The following is a 23603-nucleotide window of genomic DNA, read 5'->3' as shown; positions in this document are numbered from 1 at the left end:
TTTATTTTCATCTGAAACATCTGAATGAACCTGGATGTCACCAAGTCCTTGCAGAGGAATAACACACCTTATATGGGCATTCATCCTGAGATTGGTTGTTGTCTGTGGGCATGAACCATTCTGGTGTGGGAAGCAACTCCTACATCATGTTGAAGTGTTAATCACTATAATTCTATTAGTTGGTCTGGGTTGCATCCGTTTCTTTCCATGTGTGTACAAATGCTGGTACATTTTGAATCATTATTTAAGAGCACCACTAAAATGACATATAATAATTGAAGAAAACCAAATGCTAATGTTCACCTACATTTTTATTGTTACATCATTCAACATAGATAATATTCATGGTTCTTTTCGTAAAAAACAAAAAAAAGGAGGAGGATAAGCCTGTAGGCAGGATCAGTCGGAGCTGTCTCTTCACCCAGGGTCTGGTCTTGAGAGGGACAACATGACAGCACACAGAAAGACACCCCTGCACCTGGGTACCTGGGACACACAAGCACACTGACACTGGAGCAGACCATCTGGCCAACCCCGACCCTCCGCGACCCCCAAACACGATCATCCCAGCTCCCCTCGCCACTCCCGGAGGAACGCTGTCCTCAGGTACGCTACGCAACACTGTGAATACGAGCACTCCTGCCTTTATTTACACAGAACCTGCATGTCAATGACAAAAATAGGACAAGAAATATATACTTTTCAAAGCACTGTTCCAATGGCTCCCACTACATAGTGGATCTAGACATTCCATCTACCACCACGTGTTGCCTGAAGAAGAAGAGTTTGGCACAACCCCTTTAAAAGCTACTGTATTCACCAAATCAACGACAATACGGAGGGTTTCAAAATAATGCAGAAACCATCGAATCTACCCATGCACCAAGTAAGGCAACCTACAGCAGATACATGTGTGCTCCTACGTTCTACCACATCAGTTAGGACCCTATCAGCAGTGTGAGCTGAGTGTCTAGGTGGAGGGACAGGTTGCTCTACTGGCCCCTGAGTCCCAGGGCTGGAGGTCCCTCCAGTCGTTGGTAGAAGGACAGGGAGCTATACTGGACAGCTGGCCGGCACAAACACTGTTTTGTTTCACATCTTCACAGAATAATAAAAGGTAAAGTAAGCTGTTATGCTACTGTAGCCTCACGGATTTCAAATGGAAAATAGACAAACTGCAGAATTTATCTTCGAACTACATATTCTCTAGCTATTTTCTTGCTTCTGCGTTTGTTTATGTGTAGTTACATTTAGTTATTTTGTTATTGGTAGAAACACTGACTTGTATGTGTGCTTATGCAGAGTGAGCTGTCATGATGTGGGTCATGTGCCCTCGTGAAGGTGTTTGAGGCCATGATGGGATTTGTAGTCCCAATGGAATGTGTTGTTGCAATGGAATGTGTGGTCGCGCGTGAACATGATAGCATTCGCCGTCTCAAGTCGACAGATGGCCTCGTGTGGTTGTGATGTGACGCGTGGTCGTCACACGTGGCATCTGGGGTGTTTATCTTTACAAGTCTTTGGTTTTGATGAGAGTGACGAGCGGTTTGTCGTCCGGACTGTAGTCCTCGTACGTGATGGGGGTGGCGTCGTACATGGCCGGCCTGGACTTCTTCCCAAATCTGACGGGACAAACACAGGGGGGGGGGGGGAACATCACGTCTGTCAAAACCACGCTCGTCTCTGCCGAGGTAAGCACGTGTGCATGCAACTCGTGTCTTTGCAGATGAGCGCGACAGTTGAGAGAGGCGTCCCATGCACCCGTGTTGCCGGGATACCTGGCGTGTCGGATGGAGGCGATGGCGTTGCTGAACTCGCTGTCGATGCTGCGGCAGTTGTAGAACTCCTGGTAGGCGTGGCGGGACGAGCCCTGGTATTCGATGCGGCTGATGCGGCAGATCCCCACGATCAGGATGATGAGCATGAGGACGAACGCCACGCACAGCGCCCCGATGATGATGTAGAGGGAGTGGCGGGGCATGTTGGTCAGGGAGTCCTCGGGGTGCGTGGGCTTCCACTGCAGGTCTGGGGAGGGCACACACACACGAAACACACACGAAACACGCACGAAATACGCACGAAACGCGCACGCACACACACGCATTTAGGGACGGAAGGAGAGGGAGTGGACGAGCGTCGGCGGTGCGGACGAGGAGATGCGGTGCGGACGACTCACGTATCTCGCAGCTAGGCCCCACCCAGCCTGGGGGACAGTGACAGGTGAAGCCGTAGGATTGGTCGATGCAGGTGCCTCCGTGGTGGCAGGGGTTGCTCTCGCACTCGTTGACGTCCACCTCGCAGCTCTCCCCTGAGACGGCACAGAGAGTCAGAACCTGCCGCTTCTCTGGGGGTCCGCATCAGCCAGGCGACCACACACACACACACACACTCAAGGCGAGTCCTCACCCAGGTATCCAGGTGGACAGACACAGGCGGTGTTGAGTCCCGCACTCTTGCAGTGGCCGCCGTTCTGGCAGTGCACCCTCTGACAGGGGTCTCGGTACACCTCACAGTGCTTCCCTGCAGAGAGGAGGAATACATGACGACACACGTGACGACACACGTGGCATCCCCGATACCTCCCGCTGACGCGCACATCGTCTTCGTGGACGGAGACGAGCACACACCTTCGTACTGAGCCGTGCAGACACACTCGTACGCGTTGATGAGGTCCCTGCAGGTGGCGTAGTTCTGGCAGGGGGCTGAGAGACACTCGTTGTACTCCTCTTCACAATACAAGCCATGGTAGCCTGCCACACAGATAGGTTTAGCACATTTACAGAGCTTTGGTTGATCAAATATCCGATCATGTCACAGCTGAAAACAATACATATTCCACGTTTGCATAACATAACCCCACAACTGGGTTATTGCAGCCTTAGTACATTGCTATTTAGTTACGTGTTCATACAACACTTTGGTTTACTCGAACAATCTAGCACAATGCCTTTTGGGCATGGAATGTTACTGGAAGAGAATGGAATGCACAAGGCTGTTCCCCCTGGTTGCCACTAGAGGGCAGCTTCACACTGGGATTGAGAAAACCATGGCATCCCCATCTTTGTCCCCAAAAGAAATCAGTGCAGCTACAAGGTCAGAGCACACAGATTGACAGAATCTCTGGGTTGCTGTGGGAACTTTGTGTTCTGTCATCACAAACACTGCACTGCCAAATGCTTGTGTGTGCGTCCGTGCATGTGCTGTGTGCATGCGTCCACACGTGTGTTTCATTGTTCATTTCATTTTTGAGTTGAAAAAGCCTGGATATACCAAAAAGGTCTACACAATCTCAATGAAATGTGAAGTGTTATCTGTCTGTGTTCCTGAGCATCCTGTCTCGTCTCCTAGCTGGAGGCAGACACGCGAGGCTGTGAAGCTGTGTGTGTGTGTGTGTCTGTGTGTGAGTGCCTGTGTGTGTGTGTCTGTGTGTGTGTGCCTGTGTGTGTGTGTGTGTGCCTGTGTGTGTGTGTGTGTGTGTGTGTGTGTGTGTGTGCCCAGACACACGTCAGCCTCATAACTCATCCTCTCCATCACACAACACTCCCATGCACCAGCTGGCAGGTCAATTAAATCCCTAAACAAAATTGTGTGTGAATGTGTGTGTTTGTGTGAGAGAGAGAGAAATAGAGAGAGAGAGAGGAGAGTGAGAGAGAGAGAGAGAGAGAAAGTGCGCATGTAACTGTGATTATGCATGGTTTTTCTCTGGGATCGTAATTGCAAATCACCCCTCATGCCAGTCCCGGAACAGTGGCAGTCCGAGCAAAGCCATTTCATTGGACAACATCCTCATGACAACTTGCGCAGTCAAGGCTGCAAGCACAGGCTCGGCGGCACCGAGCAACGGTTTCACCATGGCAACCAGACGATGGGGGTGGGAGGGAGGGTGGGGCGGGCGGGGGGAGAGGTGAGGAGTAGCACAAAAAACTAGAGATGAAGAGAAGGACTAAAGACCCAAAGCAATCTGAGACAGGCGGGGAACTAAAGGGAAGGCAGAGCTCTGATATCAAAGGAGCTGCCTTATTTCAGAGACAGGCAGCAGATGATAGAAGCCTGTATGTGCAGGCCCAGAGTCTTCAATAGAAAGACGTCAGCTGCTATGTTCAGCACAGACAGAGAGCCAGCCAGATGGTGAAGACCAACAGGGAGAGAGCCAAATGTGTCCCTTTGTATTTATGGCCCTCTGAAGGAATCATTGTCCTAACCACAGATAATGATCTGTCACCATCCCACACAATACATTTGGACCAATTCACCCAACATGACCTAGATAGCCATCCATAATTTGACCCAATCTTTGACCAGTTTCAGAGAGATGTGCCTGCTTGAGACACAATGCCCAGCCATGCCTGGGTTCCTCACCTGGGACACACAGGCACCTGTAGCTGGTGCCCACGCTGCGACAGACCCCGTGGGCGCAGGGGTTGAGGGCACAGAAGTCCACCAGCTGAGCGCAGGTGGGGCCCGTGAAGCCTGCAGCACAGCTGCAGCTGAAGCCCAGGCCGGGGCCCTCAGGAGAGCACGTGCCGTTGTTGTGGCACGGGCCGGACGCACAGGGGTCCACACGCTGCTCACACATGCTGCCCTGATACCCTGAGAGAGGGAGAGAGAGAGAGAGAGAGAGAGAGAGAGAGAGAGAGAGAGAGAGGAGAGAGAGAGAGAGAGGAGAGAGAGAGAGAGAGAGAGAGAGAGAGAGAGAGAGAGAGGGGATAAAGAGAGAGAGGGATAAAGAGAGAGAGAGAGGGATAAAGAGAAAGACAGAACAAAGTAAATAAATAGTAGGTTTAGAGTGGTGTGACAGACAGAGAGAGAGGTTCGTTTTCCACTGACTCCAGCAGAATATTCCTTCCTCCCAATGGATATAAATGTCTCGGACTGTGTGCTATGGGCAAAATAGGGTCCCTCCCTCCAGATCGATGAATCCGCCTGTAAAAGGCTCACTTCATTAGTGTAATGAAATACACACCAATGAAATCAGCACTCTACGCTGCATGTTACAGTACAACACGCACAGCCCAGCCAGGCTCTGTACCATTGCCCATGAATTATCCAGTAGCATGGGATGGGGTATCTGGGTAAAGATGGAGGAGGATGGGGGAGGGGCAGGACACCTTGTCACAGGGGAGAGATGTATAACCTCAGTCTAACAGGAGGAGCAGACAGTTGAAAACGTTTAGACTGAAACAGAAGGGCAAGAGAAGCACAAAACCAACATGGCTTCAGAGGAAAGATCATTCTGAGATAAGAGGAGGAAGCAAAGCTGCATGCTCCTCCCTCCCTCCCTCCCTCCCTCCCTCCCTCCCTCCCTCCCCTCCCTCCCTCCCTCCCTCCCTCCCTCCCTCCCTCCCTCCCTCCCTCCCTCCCTCCCTCCCTGCCTGCCTGCCTGCCTGTCTCCCTGCCTCCCTGCCTCCCTGCCTGCCTGCCTGCCTGCCTGCCTGCCTGCCTCCCTCCCTCCCTCCCTCCCTCCCTCCCTCCCTCCCTCCCTCCCTCCCTCCCTCCCTCCCTCCCTCCCTCCCTGCCTGCCTGCCTGCCCGCCTGCCTGCCTGCCTGCCTGCCTGCCCTGCCTGCCTCCCTCCCTCCCTCCCTCCCCTCCCTCCCTCCCTCCCCCTGTCTGTCTGTCTGTCTGTCTGTCTGTCAGAGACCTATCTGGTGGGGCAGGCTATTTTATCCCTGTCTGTTGCCTGAGGTGTGGTCGTCAGGGAGACAGGGGGGAGTGAGCAGCAGCCGTCATCAGAGCTCTGTCCCTGATCACAGTGACAGCACCCAGGACCCGGACCATAATGCATTCTGACACAGGAGTCTGGGGCAGCTGGACAACCACTTAGAGGGTGAAACACTCCAACATCATCACACACAGACCTGAACACACACACACACATGCACACGCATACACACACACACCAGTGTGACCACACACCTAAGCAAAGCCCCGGGTGACCTCTACCATGAGTCTGAGTTGAGAGCTTGTACATTGCGGAAAAAGTACCAGGAGAGAGAGGGTTAAGACTCTAAATATAGACTTCCTCCCACCCCGCTGTTCCTGGGAGGAGGCCCACACCCACTGCTGAGAGAGGCCTGGAGGATGGAGGGAACACTGCAGGAGCGGCTGTGTCGACACGCACATGCCCACCAGCGGTACTGACACTGGATTCAACTCACTCGGCTGGCAGTCAGTGATGGAGGCCTAATGCTGTTTTGATTGTTTCCGCTACTGTTGTCATCTGTTGTCATTCATCAGTTTGCGTCGAATGCTTTGTGATAATGAGTTCCGCCTCCGCCAGAAGACATTTCATACTTAGCATGATTTATGTGTGTGTGTGGGAAAACAGTAGCGATGCTATAAACAGGTGAGAAAATGTGTGTGGGGAGGGGGGTTCTCGGAAAAGTCCAGAACCCTCCAGAGAGAGAGGAATAAAAAAAGAAAGTTGTCCCTTTCAGACAACAGAGAGACAGCATTCAGCCCAGTAGGAAGACAGTGAACGTCAGAAGCAGTCTTAATCCTTCATAGATTACTCTTCACACTTCACAGATTTGACTGTTTGACAACTTCTCCACTCTCGGCTGTCCGTGGAGTAGGTAGGAGTGGCCAGACACATCCAAGTCCTCCTCAAGCCTCAGCTGTGAAACTCTCCAAGCTAGCACCCTCTTCTTCTTCCCCCTGTGGAGAGCTAGGTCTAGCTAGGTGTCTGTCCGTCGCTTGGCTCGGGCACACAGTTCAGACCACCCCCCACCTTGAATGCTAACTGTAGACTGGGACAGGGTGATTGTTGTCAAACCCACAGGAAAGCTTCAAATGCATGATTACCCAACAAGAGCATTAAATATTTGGAAATCTTCACTGCACTAATTGAAAAGTGGTGAAGTGCTCTTCACTCCTATTGTTGAATCGTTGCTCTTTTTCTGCTGGAAAAACAGCTGCAGAATGTATTTGCTTATTTGTGGTCCAAAAGCTACTGATTAATAATTCAATCAGTTTTGCTTTGTTAGCTGTCCTCATCAGGAGTACCTGAACAGGAATAGTTCTTTAGCCATAGCCAGTTCATCAGTCATCCTCAGTTGTTTTATCTATGTGCGTGCAGTGAAAAAAACGCAGGATTTGTTGTGGTCGAAATGTGTGAGTGTTTGTGTGTGTGTGCGCATGCCGTTACTCAGAAGTTCTGCTTTGGCACATGCACTTTGTGGGAACAGATTTCCCTTGAGATGCCAAAGCCAGTGGTAAGTACCTTAGAAGTCATTAGAGCTGCAGACCAAAGTTCAAATGAAGCTCAAGAGTGACACAGATAAACACATAGATGACACCATGACCTGAAGAGAGCAGACTGCTGGGAATTGAAATGCAAGTGGCTTGTACTGAGCAAATATCTCTGATCTCTGTAATGGAAATGTTGGTCATATGCATAGATGTATGTGTATGAAATCTATAATCTTCTATGTTCATTGGTAAGAGACAGGAAGGGAAGATAATTAAGTTGTTCAAAGGAATGTGAGGTGCTGATGGCTCTGTGGGCAGCTTGCCCTGGGGGATGGGTGAAGCATTTTATATGGCCTTCTGTCCTCTGGTTACTGTAAGGGGTCAATGAGACAGTTGCTCTGAACTTTGGCTAGAAGGACTGTGTCCTGTTTCATTGTTTGTGTTAATTAAAAGTATTGTTTGAAGATGGTCACACAAAGGACAGTTGACCATTTGACTGGTCAACCCCTGTGGCTTTATTATCTACTGCTCTGGAGAGAGCTGTGACATCAAAGAACTTTGGGACACACTGGACACTTGGTATTGTTTCAAGCTGTCACTAAGTTGAGTTAGCCAATCACAGAGTTTGCTTCATTGATTGATTGACCTTATAGAATGCCATTTGATCTTAAGTTTATATAAGGCAGTGCATGTGTGATGGTTGGCCATCACTCCTGCGAACGACCTGTGTGGATGGCACCTCCTTCGTTGAGACTGATCAGCAAAGCTTTGTTTATGTCATTGTATAGTCTAAATAAATTGTATTAAAACCATATCCCTTGACTATTCAGATCTACACAGTGCCACTCGAATTCTTCCTTAGCATCTCTCACTTGTGTATTTTGGGGAACAGTGGTTTATCAATTCTCTCCAGCGTTGGCTTTGGTGCATAATTTATAATAAAGCATTATTTAAAGACAATATGTACATACTTAATGGTATAAAAGGGAGAAAAATGATCTGTAAAATCAATAGGTTTTGTCCCCCATGAACTTGTAAACTAATGAGGCCCTCTGAGAGATGTTTAGTAACAGAGACAGCCCGCTACTTTCCAGCCAATTATGTTCCAGCAATGCTGTTCCAGCCAATCGCCTTTGGCAAGGCAAGCTTTCCTTCTGGGCTTATGTTTTGAAACCACTGTCAATCAAACTCGAGCTGGAGGAAAGCGTGGAAGTTTAGACTAGAATTGGGGACATCGTTCTATAGAATTTATCTGAGCTTTTACAGTTTTAATTTGTCATTTTCAAATAGTTTGTCAACTGTTATATATCACAATACACAAAACATCTTTAGACATTAGTAGGAATTATCAAATCAAGCAATATTCTGGAAGTTGGAAGATCACTTAATTTTCTTTACTTTATGTTCTTTATCTAAGAGCATCATACACACCTCAGTACATTACTTTTGTGGTATGTGCAAAATGGACCTTTTTATTATGTTAGAATGTAGATATGATTCTGGTTAAAACTCTGTCTTGTAACACAGACCATTCATTGGCATTACTACAGGATGGAATACTGTCTCAGTCAGCCACCCTGCATATATATGCAGTGTAGTATAGATTACATTACATTTACATTTAGTCAGTAAGCAGACGCTCTTATCTAGAGCGACTTGCAGTAATTACAGGGACATTCCCTGTTGTTCCCAAGGCAAGTAGGGTGAAGTGCCTTGCCCAATATGTAGTGTACTATACATGTAGTGTGGTATATATGTAGTGTAGTATATATGTAGTGTAGTAAACATGTAGTGTAGTATACATGTAGTGTAGTATACATGTAATGTAGTATATACAGTGTGTAGTGTAGTATATATGTAGTGTAGTATACATGTACTGTAGTATACATGTAATGTAGTATATACAGTGTGTAGTGTAGTATATATGTAGTGTAGTATATATGTAGTGTATGGCGCAGTGCATAATGATACATTTCCATCCATAAAGCTATGTCGTTCACCAAGTTACATTCAACCAATGTCGATAGAAATATACCATAGTTAACTAGGTCCCTAGTTAGAACTAGAAGTTAACGACTGTGTCATAGACTAGCTTTCTGATTAAAACAAAAAACATAATTTTATGTGATGAGATAGGGTTTCCAAAAATACAACTCATTAACTCACATAATTATGACACAGCCCAGGGCGAAAAAACGTAACTCCATCACATAAACAACTCCACATTCAGAATCAAACATTTCTTTGTTATGTTTGTACCAGATGAGTGGCTCTGTCTTAAGTTGGGCTGTTGAAATGGGAACATCTATTTAAGGAACAGGTATTTAAGGAAGAGCCACAACAACTACTCTGTATGTGAGGCACATATTCAACACCGTTATGCTCGTGTTTAAGGGTTTAAATGTGTCATAAAAGCTCCTGGCACTCAACACATACTGCTGTGCGTCAGGCATGAAGTCATGTTTTCTGTTTGAATTACCAGTGGAACACCTAAATAAGATCCGTGTCATGGAGCAGTAGGGTACCTACCTTCAGGGCAGTAGCACCTGGGCCCTGCTAGGCTGCTGGAGCAGGTAGCTCCATTCCTGCAGGGCTCAGACAGGCAGTGGTCCACCAGCATCTGGCAGCTCTCCCCCTCGAACCCTGGGGACGCACAGAGCAACATGACATCACTCCAACGCAGCTTATCCTTTGTAGTCACCTGTGCTACACACAAACACAGGCACAGGCGCACATATACACTCATGCTTACAGTCACACACACACACACATACACACACACACACATACACACACATACACACACACACACACACCTACACACACACACATACACACATACACACACACACACACACACACACAGAGACCCTTGCCTGGGGGGCAGGTACAAGTGTAGTTCCGTCCCTCGTCGCCCTGCCTCTGATCGGTGCAGGTGGCGTTGTTGCGGCAGGGCCTCAGGTGACAGGCGTCAAACTCCTCACAGAAGATGCCAGAATAGCTGTCCTCACACTCACAGAAGAAGGTGTTCTATTGGAGCAGAGAGACGGAGAGCTCTGCTAACAAGGATTTCCCATCATTCTTACACAAATAGCTCATTGATTGTCTCGTTTTCTGTAGCCTGCTGATGAGGTGTTGATTGGCATTAGGTTTGCGACGTAGCTATGTTCAGCTACATTGGGCCACAAGCCTGCAAGCAGCCTTGAATCATGCGCGTTTCTGATATGAAGACTGCTTCTTTATATGTGGAGGGGACAAGACACTTGTAACTCCTGACCTTACCACTGGAGGCTGGGTGACAAGACATTCATAACCCCTGACCTTACCACTGGAGGCTGGGTGATGCATTTTCCCTTTCCAGAGCATTGTGGGTCGCTGAACCTGCTTCCAGGCTCCACACAGCTGCTGGCTTTGACGGTCAAGTTGAGTCTCAAGGTCACCTCCTCGCTGCTGTCGGAGCCCAGACGCAGCATACCTACGACGAGAGAAGAGAACACATGAAAAGGTTTCACAGGGAGAAAAGTAGTGCCCGGTCAAAGATGTGACAGATAAACGAATGAGTGAGAACTGTTTTTTCTAGACGGTCAGTTGCCATCTGGTTCAAAGTGAAGCGAGTGTGACGGTACGTTTCACACTTTATTCTTATAGAGCATCAAACATGTTTATGACCCCGAGATAATCCACCTAGATGTCACTGCAGTGAGAGGATTCCCCAGTGGCCAACTGTGCTAGATAGACAGAGTAGACAAGAGGTAGACAGAAATAGATTTGATGTTGTTCCCATTCTTCACATGACCAAGTCCCAAGAGGCAGCTGCGTTTGAAAAATCTCTCTCAAATGGAGGCTTCATAGCAGTAATCTGGACCCCACTCAGAACCAGTACACCACAAACACCAAGATGAACCACTGACACAGTGGATCACCTCCCCCCACTCTGTGTTGTCACTCCCCCGCTCGTACACTCAGAGATAGATCAAAGTCAAAGGAAAGACAGTTCAAGGTCCGACGTCACATGTAGTCAGACGGAGAGTGGAGGTGCATCACCACCAAGGAACAGGACGCCAGTTAACTGCTGGATTAAGGACAGTTTAATATCCTGATATAATCCTGTCAGAGGCTGAGTTGGAACAGCTTGTAAGGTGGTAATATTAGGCTCTTACAGAAACATTCGGATTGTGACCATCAAGTCTATTCTGGACATGCCCTTGTGGTCCTGAAGTGTGTATATATGAACATGTTCATAGAGGCTACAATGTTTATATCATGGCAAGACCTGTACAGAGTGTCCCTTCATGTCCTAAGGATGTCCCCTATTTGCCGGGGACGATAGCATCGTCACGGAGATGCCATTGGTCAGTAGGAGGGATCTTACTGAGGAAGTAGTTGTGTCCTAGAGGCAGGGACTGGTCTGGGACCACTAGTCCATCTGCTGCCTTCTGGAACCACATGATGGTGCCCTCCAGCACAGAGGAACGCTGGAACCCTTCCTCATCCACACGCCACAGCACGGGAGCCCCACTCACGTTCACCGACACCCTGGAGAGAGACCGAGAAAGGGAGAATGGAAGAGTGGGAGCAATAGAGAGGCACAGAGGGAGAGAGAGAGAGAGAGAGAGAGAGAGAGAGAGAGAGAGAGAGAGAGAGAGAGAGAGAGAGAGAGAGAGAGACGGATAGGGAAAGGAAGGGAGAGAGAGAGACAAATAGATGGACACGGTTGTGCGTTTGTGTGTGTGTGAATGAAAAACCGTAGAAAAAGACAAAGAGCAGTCAACCACAAAGGCAAAGTCTAAACCAGTGTGGTACAGAGTGACGCTAGTGCAGCCCCACAGCTTGCACGGCCCTCTGGGACCCTGAGTAATGAGAGGTGCGTGTGAGTCTGGGATGGAGGAAGGTTGCTCCCCATGGTGACACCGCCACGGTGAGGCAGCAGTTTCTGAAGGCCAGGAGGACGAGCTATGGATCGTGCGGTCAAGGGCCATTACTCACCTGAGTGGGAAACAAATACTGTTGCGTGCAAAATGCAGCAAGCAAGCGGAGGCAAAGAGATACTCTCGTGTTTTCTCTCTCCCCGTCAAGCACACTCCCACGCACACGGATACACAAGTTCACGTTCGCCTTTTCAGCCTGTGAATACCTTGGCCATGTGCATCTTTAGCTCGTGTTTCAAATGACAGTTCTGTGCTGGATGTGTGTTTGTGTGTGTTTGTCTGCGCGAAGGAGAGAGAGAAGATAGCGTGGACGAATGTGAAGTTTGCACACAAGCTTTAGGAATCGATAAGCAGATCGCAAACAGCAACTTTGGAGTCACACAGGATGAACAACTAAAAATAGCCCCAAAACGTGACGAAGATCTCCCTGACTCAGATAGGGCAGTAGTGATTCTCATGTGTGGTGTGGGTTGTGTCTGTGAGCAGATATGGTCCCTTACTTGACAGCAGTCTCCTCAGGCACCTCCAGGGAAACAGTCAGCGTTCCAGAGGTGAGCTCACATAACTCAGGGCTTACACAGTGCATGCCCTCCGTCACCTTCAACACACACACACACACACACAGGTAAACCACAATAACATACTTATACTAATACACTATTTTAAGGTAAAAAAAAAAACTGTTACCTGGTCTTTGTCCCAGGGCACCACCAGCAGCCTCTGTCCAGCCTTGGGTTCCCACGGCTGCAGGGTGGGTGTGGCCAGGCTGGTGGAGGGGATGCTGGTTGGCTGAGGTGGTTGAGTGGCGGTGGTAGGCGTGGCAGGTGTGGCCTGGTCGGGGGCAGGGGGCATGGCTGGCTCCCAGTTAGACACGGGCAGGTCCAGGATGGGCTGGTCACACCTTTCCCCCTCGTAGCCCTCAACACACTCACAGGTGTGGGCCTCCCCTTCGTCACTGCGGCTACAGTTGCCATGGAGACAGGGGCTGCTGGCACAGGGGTCTGTGAAAAACTGTGAGGAGCAGTGGGTGGAGGGAGAAGTAGAAGAAGCAACATGAAAACATCTCCCTTCTCAACCACAACCCCTCACGCTGCACGTCCAAGGACTTCATGTCCTCCTTTGTCTACATTATATGTTGTGTACAACACTTTTTTTTTACCCCTCTTTCCACAATTCTGGCTTAGACTTACAAAGCCAAGGGGACAGTGCATACAACATTGTTACGTGTGACTAGAGTTCCAGGGAGAAAGTGTGTTCAAATTCTAAACAGTCCTTTCTCGTTTTCATCCATCACGTCACACCTCAAATCCTGTTCTCTACCCTCTCCTACCCTCCCTTGTCCTAATCACCATCCATTCTCCACCACTAGTTGACATGCTGTTGGTGTTCTACATTTGATTTGTACAGGTGGTGTCTGGAAAGGTTACAGCAATACATTTGTTAGATGGCAAAGTGAAAAACAAGAACAAACAGTTCTGAAGTTGGCTTCCTTGTTAAAGGCCACAGAGCTGCTAACCTCTGCAGACAAACAGCTCAGAGCTGGTTCCTCGCTGTCATGCACTAATGACACAAATGGGCCCTGACAGCTTGTTACATGCTGTTTCCTTCTGTGAATAATTGAGTGGATTCGGTCGAAGAAGCAAAACAGAAAAAAAACGATCAAAATAGTTGAAGGTGAGAGGACAAAGCTATGATGGTCACCTTGCTCTAAGACTTTTGCTTCTGCCACCAGAGTCTCTCACCCAGAACCGGCATATTAAACTGTTGTGTTTCCAGCCTCTACAGCTGTTCAAACATCAGACTAACCAGCCCCTGAACCAAATGCAGACGGCTCTCATTTTGATTCTCCAGCCAGACACACACTCAGGCCACGCACAGTCTTTGTGAGGCAGAAGGACCCTTCAGCATCCTTAGCAGTTCTCCTCTCCACAGGAATGAGTCACAGCTCATTAGCACTTAAACCGTCAAGTGTTCTCACGAGACTCAGCCACTGACTGTGACAGCACTGTTGCAAAGTGGGCTGACTCACTCTGTACAAACCTCTTCCGACCTGGGCACACTGTGCCGGCCATCGTTCACCCTAGTTTGTTTTCTCAGACCCTTGATAACTTGCCATGTTGTTCCCTGAGTCAATAAGAGACAGGCCTGCAGTTGAATATTTAAAACACGAAAACTTTGTAAAAAATGTGTATAGTGTGTAGACAGCTGAGAAAAAAACATATTTCTTTTTCATTCAATGGATATGGTTTCAAAATAAATTTGCAAAAGGCTGGGTAAACTAAAAAACATTTGTCAGGCTGCACATTTGATTGGGCTACCTTTCGCCTTGAAACATCATTGGCTTATAGAGATCAGTTTCTGATAGCAATAAGGTCCAAACAATACTTAAATACATAAAGAACCACATGTATAACCTATCCAAGCTGACCTTTTAAATGTGCTGTTCCAGTAGGTCTGTAGTACCAGTGAACTGAGTGTGCTCTGTCAGGATATGCAGTGTGGTAAACCACTACTGTGGCTGAGGAGCAGGATGTTCTGACGATCTCTGCTGGGTTGTACTAAGATGGTGGAAGTCTGTGGTGTGTTCAGTGTTCCTGCAGCTTGCTGGTGGCCAGACCCCAGGGCCGACAGCTCGGTTATAACTCATCCTGGGAGCCTTCCCATTTAGTCACTTTATCAGTCAGTAAATGTTGGTATCAGTCATCATTGCTGTGGACATGCTGTAGGTGTGTAACGGCCAGATAGTTCCATAGTTCACACCAGTCTTAACTAAGAACACAAATGGTAGTGAGACGGCAGAGCTAGTCCCATAGGAGGAGAGGTTAAAACCATATATTGTACCATCAAGCACAAAGACATGCACATACATAGACACATACATACACACACACATACACACACACACACACACACACACACACACACTGCAACACTGAAGAATCCTCTGTGGGTTTTTGTTCAGGGCTGCGTTGTAGGACCATGACATGACTTCAGTCTGTATGTATCAGTTTACAGTATGTGAAGGAGTCATGGCCCTTCAGCAGGGTGCCCTGAATGCTATTGCCTCCATTCAACAACGATTAAGACATCTGTGTTGCCATAGCTACAGTAGCTAGGTAACCTGAAAGCAATGAGCTGTTTTTGGTGCTCAGGCTCTTCCAGTGTGTGTGTGTGTGTGTGTGTGTGTGTGTGTGTGTGTGTGTGTGTGTGTGTGTGTGTGTGTGTGTGTAGACACACACACAGCAGGAGAGCACTCCCGTGGAGCACATTCGCACACTTTGTCAACCACTTCCTTCATAGCGCTCTCACAGTTCACGTGAGACGTATGATAATGAAGCAGTTGTCTCCTCCTGCTCGTCTGTAGCGGCATGCAGGGTGATGCTGCCTTGGCACAAGAGGAGCTCCAGACACAAGCAGGTATTTGCACATCTCAAAGGCACTTGGGAGGTCACAAAGCGGGATACTGGAACGTTCCACTGGCCCAAGGAACATGTGCATCTTCAGCTACAGACGAGATGTTTGAGTTTGTGAATGCCTGCGACGATGTCCTAGCTCTCAGAGAGGGAGGAGCCTACAGAACGACTGTCTATCAAACAGCTGAACAGAAATATTTCCACCTTCTCAAATTCTGGATACACTTAGACAAGGAAAGATGAGAAGGAAGATAGTTTAGGTGTATCATTATTCGTTTGATGAGAAACGAATAATCAATGTGCCCATTTTGAAACTTCTTAAAAAGCGCCATCCTTGAAGAGAGCTTTAAGAAAGCAAATGTCCAACCTGGGTTTTGATCTGACACATGGTCTGCTAAAAAAGCATGCATGGCAACCTGTAACAGCCTAGCAACCTGTAACAGCCTGGTCGCTGCAGCAGGGAAACTAGAGCATCTCCCTGCATTGCGTAACACGGTAACAAATAACCATGGCGATGAGGCAGGAGGAGAGGGCCCCAGACACATGCAAGGATGCTGATGTGCAAACACACACTTTCACGCACGCATGCTCAAACTCACACACAGACACACACATTTACACACACAAACACGGATGCAGGCATGAACAGACACGGGTCTCATATATCAAGGCACATATCCCCTCATGCTGCTTCGTCTGTCTGCTGCCGTCACCACAGACGGTGGTACCTGACCATCCAATCAGAGACAACGGAATACTAACGAGGCAGTTCTGGTGGAGGAGTGAAATTAGAAAGGTGACCCTGAGAGGAAGGGGGTGGAAATGAAGAGACAGAGAACTCAAACCGGCGGTAAAAAGAACCCGACGAAAGGTCAAAATGGAGAACATTGCTGCATGATGGGAAGTACGAAGCTAGACCCTTTAGCAGACAACCTCCTATTAGGAGTCTGGTGGGGGAGGGACAGACTGACAAACTGGTATCCTGAACAGCAGTCTGGTGGATGGGGTCCTGTGTCTGTTACCTAGACACACTTTGGCCCACACCTCCCCCTCCTGCTATAGGCCAGGGACTGATCCTGGTACAGGGAGATTTAGACAGTTTCCGCTCAAGGTCCTCTTTTAATGAAGCTCTGCCTCGGCATGACATCATGCTCAGAGGCGACCTGGCTGGGTTATATTGCGGCAGAGTACCACGCACGACTGTGACTGACTGTAGACCAGGACAGAGACTCTGTCTCATCAGGGCTTTACACAGTCAAGACCGCTCTCTGACCACTGCACTGGCCATGACACGTCTATAATAAGACAAGACTCCGACACAAGTAATCACACTGTGTTGATAGTGTTAGATCCCGTCAGCCTGATTCACGCTGTGACAAGACAAATGACAGCTGTCGGCCTGGGGTTTGATGGACGACTGATGCTCTAGTAGAATGATCTGGATGCTGTGGCGTTTACCTTGGGGACGTGGTGACTGTCATGCTTTGATATGCGTAAAATTGCCATAAACATGGACACAGAAATAGTTTGAGCAAAAACAAAATGAAAAAGACAACAAGTCTATTGACCAATCTGATGAGGCGCTACTCGAGCCTTCCATGTTGTCTACATCAAAGCTAACACTGCCAGCCTCCAATCCCCATTCTACCTCCTTCACCTCTGTGCTGTGGCATCAAAGGCTGCACTTTACATTTGATTCATGTAAATCATTCAAACACAATCATGCACACACACCTGTCTTGTAGCGTCAAGGACTATCCGATGTTGCCACGGTGACTTGCAATAAATAAATAAATTGTCTTAACAATTTCAAAGAGTAAAGGTTCTGCCTGCATGTAACCAAATGTTTTATGTTAGTGTTTTTATCTATAGGAATATAAATACATATACAGTATAAATATGTTGTAAGATTGCACTCTGTAAGTCATTTATATTAAATGCTTATGAATTTAGATGGAATCATTTACATGTTTCTGTATATCAAGAAGAATACAGTAATGTTTGTGAGAAAGAACATTGTCAGTTGCAATTTTATTTCCGGTGGTTGTTTTGACGGTCCTGACTCCTGCCTGCCTCTCCTATTTTTACTTTACCTTTTAACTTACCCTCTAGTCTTTAAAAATGCCCTACTTATGTATATCTCATGTATATCCATGCTTCCTTTTACAAAACTCCCTTACTGTTGGATTATACGGTATAGAACACAATCAGAGAAAGAGGGATGGAGGGGGAGTGCAGATAGAGAGAGAGAGGCATGGAGGGAGAGGGGGAGAGAGATAGCGGGAGAGAGAGAGAGAGAGAGAGAGAGAGAGAGAGAGAGAGAGAGAGAGAGAGAGAGAGGAGGAGAGAAAGAGAGAGAGGAGGAGAGAGAGAGGTAGTCCGGAAACAGAGAAATGCGAGAGTGAGAGCAGCAGCGGTTGTCTACAGAGGAGCGAGGACTATTCCTACCTGACCAGGTGGACAGGCCTGAGGGATGCAGGGAACATGTGTACCATCAGAGTCTATTAACTGTCTACAGCACTCTCCAGTCTTTCCAATGTGAGTAACGGGGCTACAGGAATATCAGAGCTGCACAAAGGACTGAATAGGGGCTATAAGATTTTTGATGAATAAATCCAATTGATGGTTAATCAATGTACCAGACGACCAATCAGACAAGCTCCCACTGCTCCCGCCCCAAACACCTTCAACCCACAGATCCACCTTCTCCCCTGATCATCTCTCATCCCCAGCTGGGCTGCCCCAGCTACTTGCTGTATGATGACGCATGAGGGGTCTGTTCTCTGTGACCCACATACATATACTGTCCTGCTGCGTGCAACGCTGGGAAGGATCCAGAAGAGCCGTGGTATCTTTCAAGCTGAATTCGTAGAAGCAAAGGGAACATTCGGTTCCCCTGTGACTTGAAATCTGGAGCACATGAACATCATTTATTTTATAGCTTAAACAGCGTGAACATGGAGAAAATGTATTCCCGATACTGGGCAGGAACGTACAGGTTCGGCAATCACGCGCATCTGCTGCAGATCCAAAAGACAAAAACATGCCCACCATCCATATTGTCGGTGAAAAGAGCAGGAACAAAGTGATGCGAGTCAGTGAATGAGTCATGACTTTCTTGAAAGAGCTGGCCCCCTTCAAAACCCACAGGGGGGGAAAAGGATCCAGTTTCTCTCTGGGTCCCACCTGTCGACACAACCGGTAGTCATGACTTGCTCCCAGCAGGAGCAACCCTGGACAAGGTGAAGCTCCTGGCTGAAGACGTGGATGGAGGCCCCTGGTGCTTCCAGCTCTTCCTCTGATGAGGATGACGATGATGAAGTGAGATGAGAAGACGAGAAGGAGTCTGTGAACCGCAGCCTCCTGAGACCAGCTCTCAACACGGTGGCCGGGGTGTCCAGTCGTGAGTGTGCAGCGTTCCTGTCCAGTCGTGAGTGTGCAGCGTTCCTGTCCAGTCGTGAGTGTGCAGCGTTCCTGTCCAGTCGTGAGTGTGCAGCGTTCCTGTCCAGTCGTGAGTGTGCAGCTGGCCTGTCCAGTCGTGAGTGTGCAGCTGTCGGTGCAGATGAAGACGTGTGCGTGTCATGACCGTCGAGTCACGGGTCATCAGGTGGGGGGGGCCGGTGGAAAGGATCTCCCCCCACTCAAGACAAATGAGCACCGCAATAGAAAAAACCTGATAAACACCTATTGATCCCAGGTTAACATGGAGAGGTTTAATCCATGAACAGTGCAATGGAGGCTGGAGACTCCCGCTACAAACAAGATCAATGCCCCCCCTCCCTCGCCAACACTGGGATCCAGCTGTTCAGCTGTTCAGACACTGATCTACCCAGGGTTGATTACTGTCTGGCTCCACGGGCCGCAAGATCCAGAGGGGGCTGTCGTTAGCCCAGCCTTGCTCTTTGTCCGCGGAGCTCTGTGGTTCTTTTCTGCTGAGGATATTGAAGGATTAGGTCCATGTTTTATGACTCGCAGACAGGGGTTAGAACATATCCCATTACAAGGATCAAACTGCCGCTTATCCTTCATGGCTTCATTAGCAAAATACTGTTTACCAGTTTGTGCTGACTGACAGACAGTGTGTGTGTTTGTGTGTATGTGTGTGTGTGTGTGTCATCCCAATCATAACTGGGAGAACAGGAGCCGTGGCTGCACTGTTGCTAAGAGACGCCATACCCTGCAAGAATGAAGGGCAAAGGAACAGGATGACACACACGAGCTAGCGCTCTCCGCCTCCCAGCCTCTTCTCCTGCGCATCCCACGACACATGTTCATCACATCACGTTACCTTCACGACCGTCAAGTCACAACAACACAATGGATCATCGAAGGCCCAAGGTCTAATTACCATGGGATGGAGAAGGGCGAGTCATTGCTGGCGGCAGTGAGCTGCACTTTTTTGCCGGTCGAGTTGAATGATACAGACGGCTTGTGCCGTACACATATAAAAGCAGAAACCAGGAGAAACTGGTTAGTAAAATCCCGAATACCAAGCCAAGCAGAAGCCTAACCACGGAGTTGTGAAATACATTTATTTCCCATCAAGTTTATGAACCCAAGACCATCTGTACGGTGAGTGATACCAGGGTGTTCAACACGAGTCCTCTCCGTCTCCACCAGGTGATGTGGGATGTGGCGATACATGTCATCCAATTCCGTTAGTGCTCTCCCAATGCTCCACCTCAACTTAGCCGTGAGCCGCGCCACATGAAAAGAACAGAGGACAATCACAACAGACGTGAGAAAGTCTTCTGAGGGAAACAGGCCGTTGGTCAGACAAGAATAGAAACACCGCTTCAGAGGTACGCCGATGAACGGATGTGCAAAAAAGGGAAGAACAAGGAAGCTGCACCGAGGAGGCCGAGCTGAGTGGATAAAAGGAACACGTTAGGTTGATGATGATTGGACGGTTTCTGAAGTTGGATCCCCAAGAGGATGCCCTTGAACATTCTATTTTCGCCCCGTCAATGCAGTTATGAGTTCTGTACGACGGTCAGAACAATGCTTTTCTGTTTTCAGCAGTCTGTCTCCGGGGACACTGCTGACGACAGCCTGGTCATCTCAGGTCAATGTAGGAACGTGCAACATACATGAAACATCAATTCTCTGTCACGGGTCTAGATCTGGAGAGATCATTTCGACGCGTGTGAGGTTGTGGCCATACGGGTGTTCTGGCTAACAAACTGGAGGAAGGTCGCCCTGCACTACTCCCTGCTTTCAACAGCTCTGCAGTTCTCTTGTCAACAGTGGCGTGAGAAGGCCCTCCGCAGTGAGGGGAGATGAGGCAGTGGGTATTATCATATTCCTCCTGGCTCCTATCTCTCTCCAATGTCCTAACAAGCCCCAGATATCAAAGCAGCTCCGACACCAAAGGCTGGCGCAGCGCTTTGAGCCCTTCCTAATTAGGCGAATCTGCATCTCCAGCTGCCCAGGGAGACACGGTGCAGCCACCTCAGACCAGCCTGTTCCCCTCGCGATAATCAGTATTCATCTGGTCCCCGAGCCTCGGGGGGGACTGACTGACATTTAGGAAGGAACCCTCTGAAGGAGCGGAGGAACAAAAGGAGGAGGGAAAAGGCAAAGTACAGGAAGAGGGAGGGGGGAAGGGAGGGGGGTTGTGTGGAAAAGAAACTTGCACGACTTTCTTACCTTGAGAGGCTAAAAAATCCTGTAGGAACCCCGGTCTTCTCCTCTAAAGCAACACCTTGACACAGCCCTGTTGTACGGGGCAGTACCTGCTGTTCTAGTGCACAAAAAGGCCTTCTGGGGTGACTATGCTGCTAGAGGTTCAGGGCAGAACCACTGACAGAGCAGAGCATCACATCTCCCTGCTCACAAGAAGAGCAGTCACGAATTATGCAGACAAACTAGCATCCAGGCGACTGGTGAATAATGTAAGATGTGGCTGCATCTATCTCCCTAGCTGTTTTATCAACTAGATCAGGTTATAAATGGTTGTTCACAATGTGTGCTTCTTGTTTTGGCTACCCGCAATGCTTTGGGGCTATCTTGTTGTTATTATCAGTGACCTATGCACTTTGTAAAGCTCTCTCTTGGAACACGCTTTGGATAGAAGCGTCTGCTACATGAATACATGTAAATGTGAATGGTAGAGGTTGATAATGTGGATCTCACGCTGGTACAGCAGAACAATCAATGACTACTACGCCATTACAGTGGCACATCCAAGATGATCCTTCTCCTGCATGATTACCCCTCTTGATATCTTTAAAATACCTGAGCGTGAGCGTTGAGCGTATAGGAAATCAATTAAGTAGGTAATCTTTAACTCTGTCTCTCTCTCTCTCTTTCTCTCCCTCTCTCTCTTCTTACCGGATCCTTCTGTGGTGTGACGCACAGAAGGATGCAGCCCTGCCAAACAGGTCATTTACCAAATCTCTATTGACTGCTGCTGTAGTTGCCATGGAGAAAGAGAGAACGGGTGTAGAGGAAAAATCAATGATCCCCCAAAGAGTTCCTCTCGTCAACTGGCTATGGAAGACCTGTGCGGAGGAAGGGAGGGCAGCTGCGACAGGCACAGACCGCAGATGCCCTCCCTGCTATTCCGAGAAATGAATCCAGGACATCCAAGGAGACAGACAGAGTCCCTGGCTGGATGCTCCACTAAGGGGTCCACTCCTCTCTCCTGTCTTCCTAGATCCCTCTACATGCCCCCCCCCCCCACCTGTCTGTCTACAGCGGGGTCACTCTCTCCCAGGGGGAGGAACCTTTCTGTTCTCTATTGCCTCATCAAGGTACCAGTGCCTACGTGCAGCCGATGGTCAGGTAACTGGGACTTCGAATAATGCAAACATCCGTACTGATCTAAACAGAGGGCAGCTGCAGAGGTCAACAGCAAGGTCTCCAAGCCCTCCTAAGAAAAATGCTCTCAGTCAGATCTTCCCTCTCCGCAGAGATGACAGGGGCACAACAACCGTCACACATTTCTCCTATGTTTCCCTTGTGAACCCTAAGGCCCTCTAGGGCTGGTTTTCCTTAGAATCAAATCTAATTGACACCTTCTCTCGCATGGTGGATAATGTCTCAGGCTGTGTCTCCGGAGAGAGCTCACAAGCCCAGTCCGGTGGTGTAGCTACAGTACTGTCACTTCTGCGGGCACTGCACACCGCTAGTTGCTACCCTGTTGCCACATAAAACACACTGGTCATTAGCACAAGCTGCACATGCATGCCTTTGACATCGCTAGAAAGACAAAGGGCAATCACACAGGAAGTTACAGTACAGAGCAGAGCAGTACTAAAGTGGTATAGCACTCTGTTCGGTGCCTATCGTACACAACCAGGCCACCAGTAGAAACCATGGCAGGCAATTTCAGATGCACGTCTCACCTCACAGTTGCGCCCGGTGAAGCTGGAAGGACAGGTGCACGTGTAGGCCACAGCGTCCGTCATGGGGTTGGTGGTCTCAGGGTCGGACGGCTGGCCAGAGCAGGCGCCTCCGTTGAGGCAGGGGCGTCCCTCGCACGGGTCAGCGAGGGGTGTGGCCCGCGTGGGCTCTGCCGGGGCAGGTGTGCCCCCGACTCTGGCGCTGAGAAGCAGCAGGAGGAGAGCGACGGGGCGCTGCGCGGCCACCCGCCAGGGAGCGGACGCCAGCACACGGCACAGACTCATCCTTGATCCCTCTTTGATGACGACGGTTTGGGTTTTCCTCGCTGTGTCTGAGCTGTGTCTGAGTAAGCCGCTGGAAGCGGTGCTGTCCGTGTGCGAGGCTGGAGACGCAGATGGAGAGCGGCTGGTAGGACGCTGGATGCTGGGTGTGTGCGGAGAGACTGAGAGCAGACTGGCTGACGAGGGCAATGAGGAGGAGGGACTGGCTCCGGTTTGCTCACAGCCCTCTGATTCATAGTGACGATATCTGACGACACTCCCTCCCTCCCTCGTGGCTTGCTCCCTCCCTTCCACTCTTTCTGTCTCTCTCTCTCTCTCTCACACACACACACACACACACACACACACTGTGACGGACTCGTGTGCAGACCTCATTTATAATCTCATCATTCATAACCTCTCCTTGATGCTGACATCCCTTCTCTGCAGGCATGCAGGCAGGCTG

The 23603-nt window shown here is 48.9% G+C and overlaps 1 protein-coding gene across 1 annotated transcript; it reads right to left on the bottom strand.

Annotated features, from left to right (window-relative positions):
• Positions 1–293: 293 nt before the first annotated feature.
• dner (delta/notch-like EGF repeat containing) lies at positions 294–23344 on the bottom strand. The gene is made up of 13 exons (XM_047035993.1): positions 22880–23344; positions 12805–13128; positions 12618–12715; positions 11562–11725; positions 10516–10664; positions 10066–10219; positions 9719–9832; positions 4360–4590; positions 2628–2750; positions 2407–2520; positions 2177–2308; positions 1779–2025; positions 294–1622 (listed from the first exon to the last, which is right to left on the bottom strand). The coding sequence occupies exons 1-13, from the start codon at positions 23159–23161 to the stop codon at positions 1511–1513; spliced, it is 2244 nt and encodes a 747-aa protein (XP_046891949.1). The 5' UTR covers positions 23162–23344; the 3' UTR covers positions 294–1510.
• Positions 23345–23603: the final 259 nt, after the last annotated feature.

Source organism: Hypomesus transpacificus, chromosome 15 (assembly GCF_021917145.1).
Source record: "Hypomesus transpacificus isolate Combined female chromosome 15, fHypTra1, whole genome shotgun sequence".
NCBI classification, from domain to species: Eukaryota; Metazoa; Chordata; class Actinopteri; order Osmeriformes; family Osmeridae; genus Hypomesus; species Hypomesus transpacificus.
This window is presented reverse-complemented; position numbering and strand designations above follow the sequence as displayed.

Coding starts and splice junctions, on each gene's coding strand:
- dner (XM_047035993.1), bottom strand. CDS start 23,161: ATGAGTCTGTGCCGTGTGCTGGCGTCCGCTCCCTGGCGGGTGGCCGCG. Junction 2,026..2,176: donor GGGGCCTAGCTGCGAGATAC/GTGAGTCGTCCG, acceptor TGCCCTCCCCAG/ACCTGCAGTGGAAGCCCACG. Junction 1,623..1,778: donor GCCTCCATCCGACACGCCAG/GTATCCCGGCAA, acceptor TTGTCCCGTCAG/ATTTGGGAAGAAGTCCAGGC.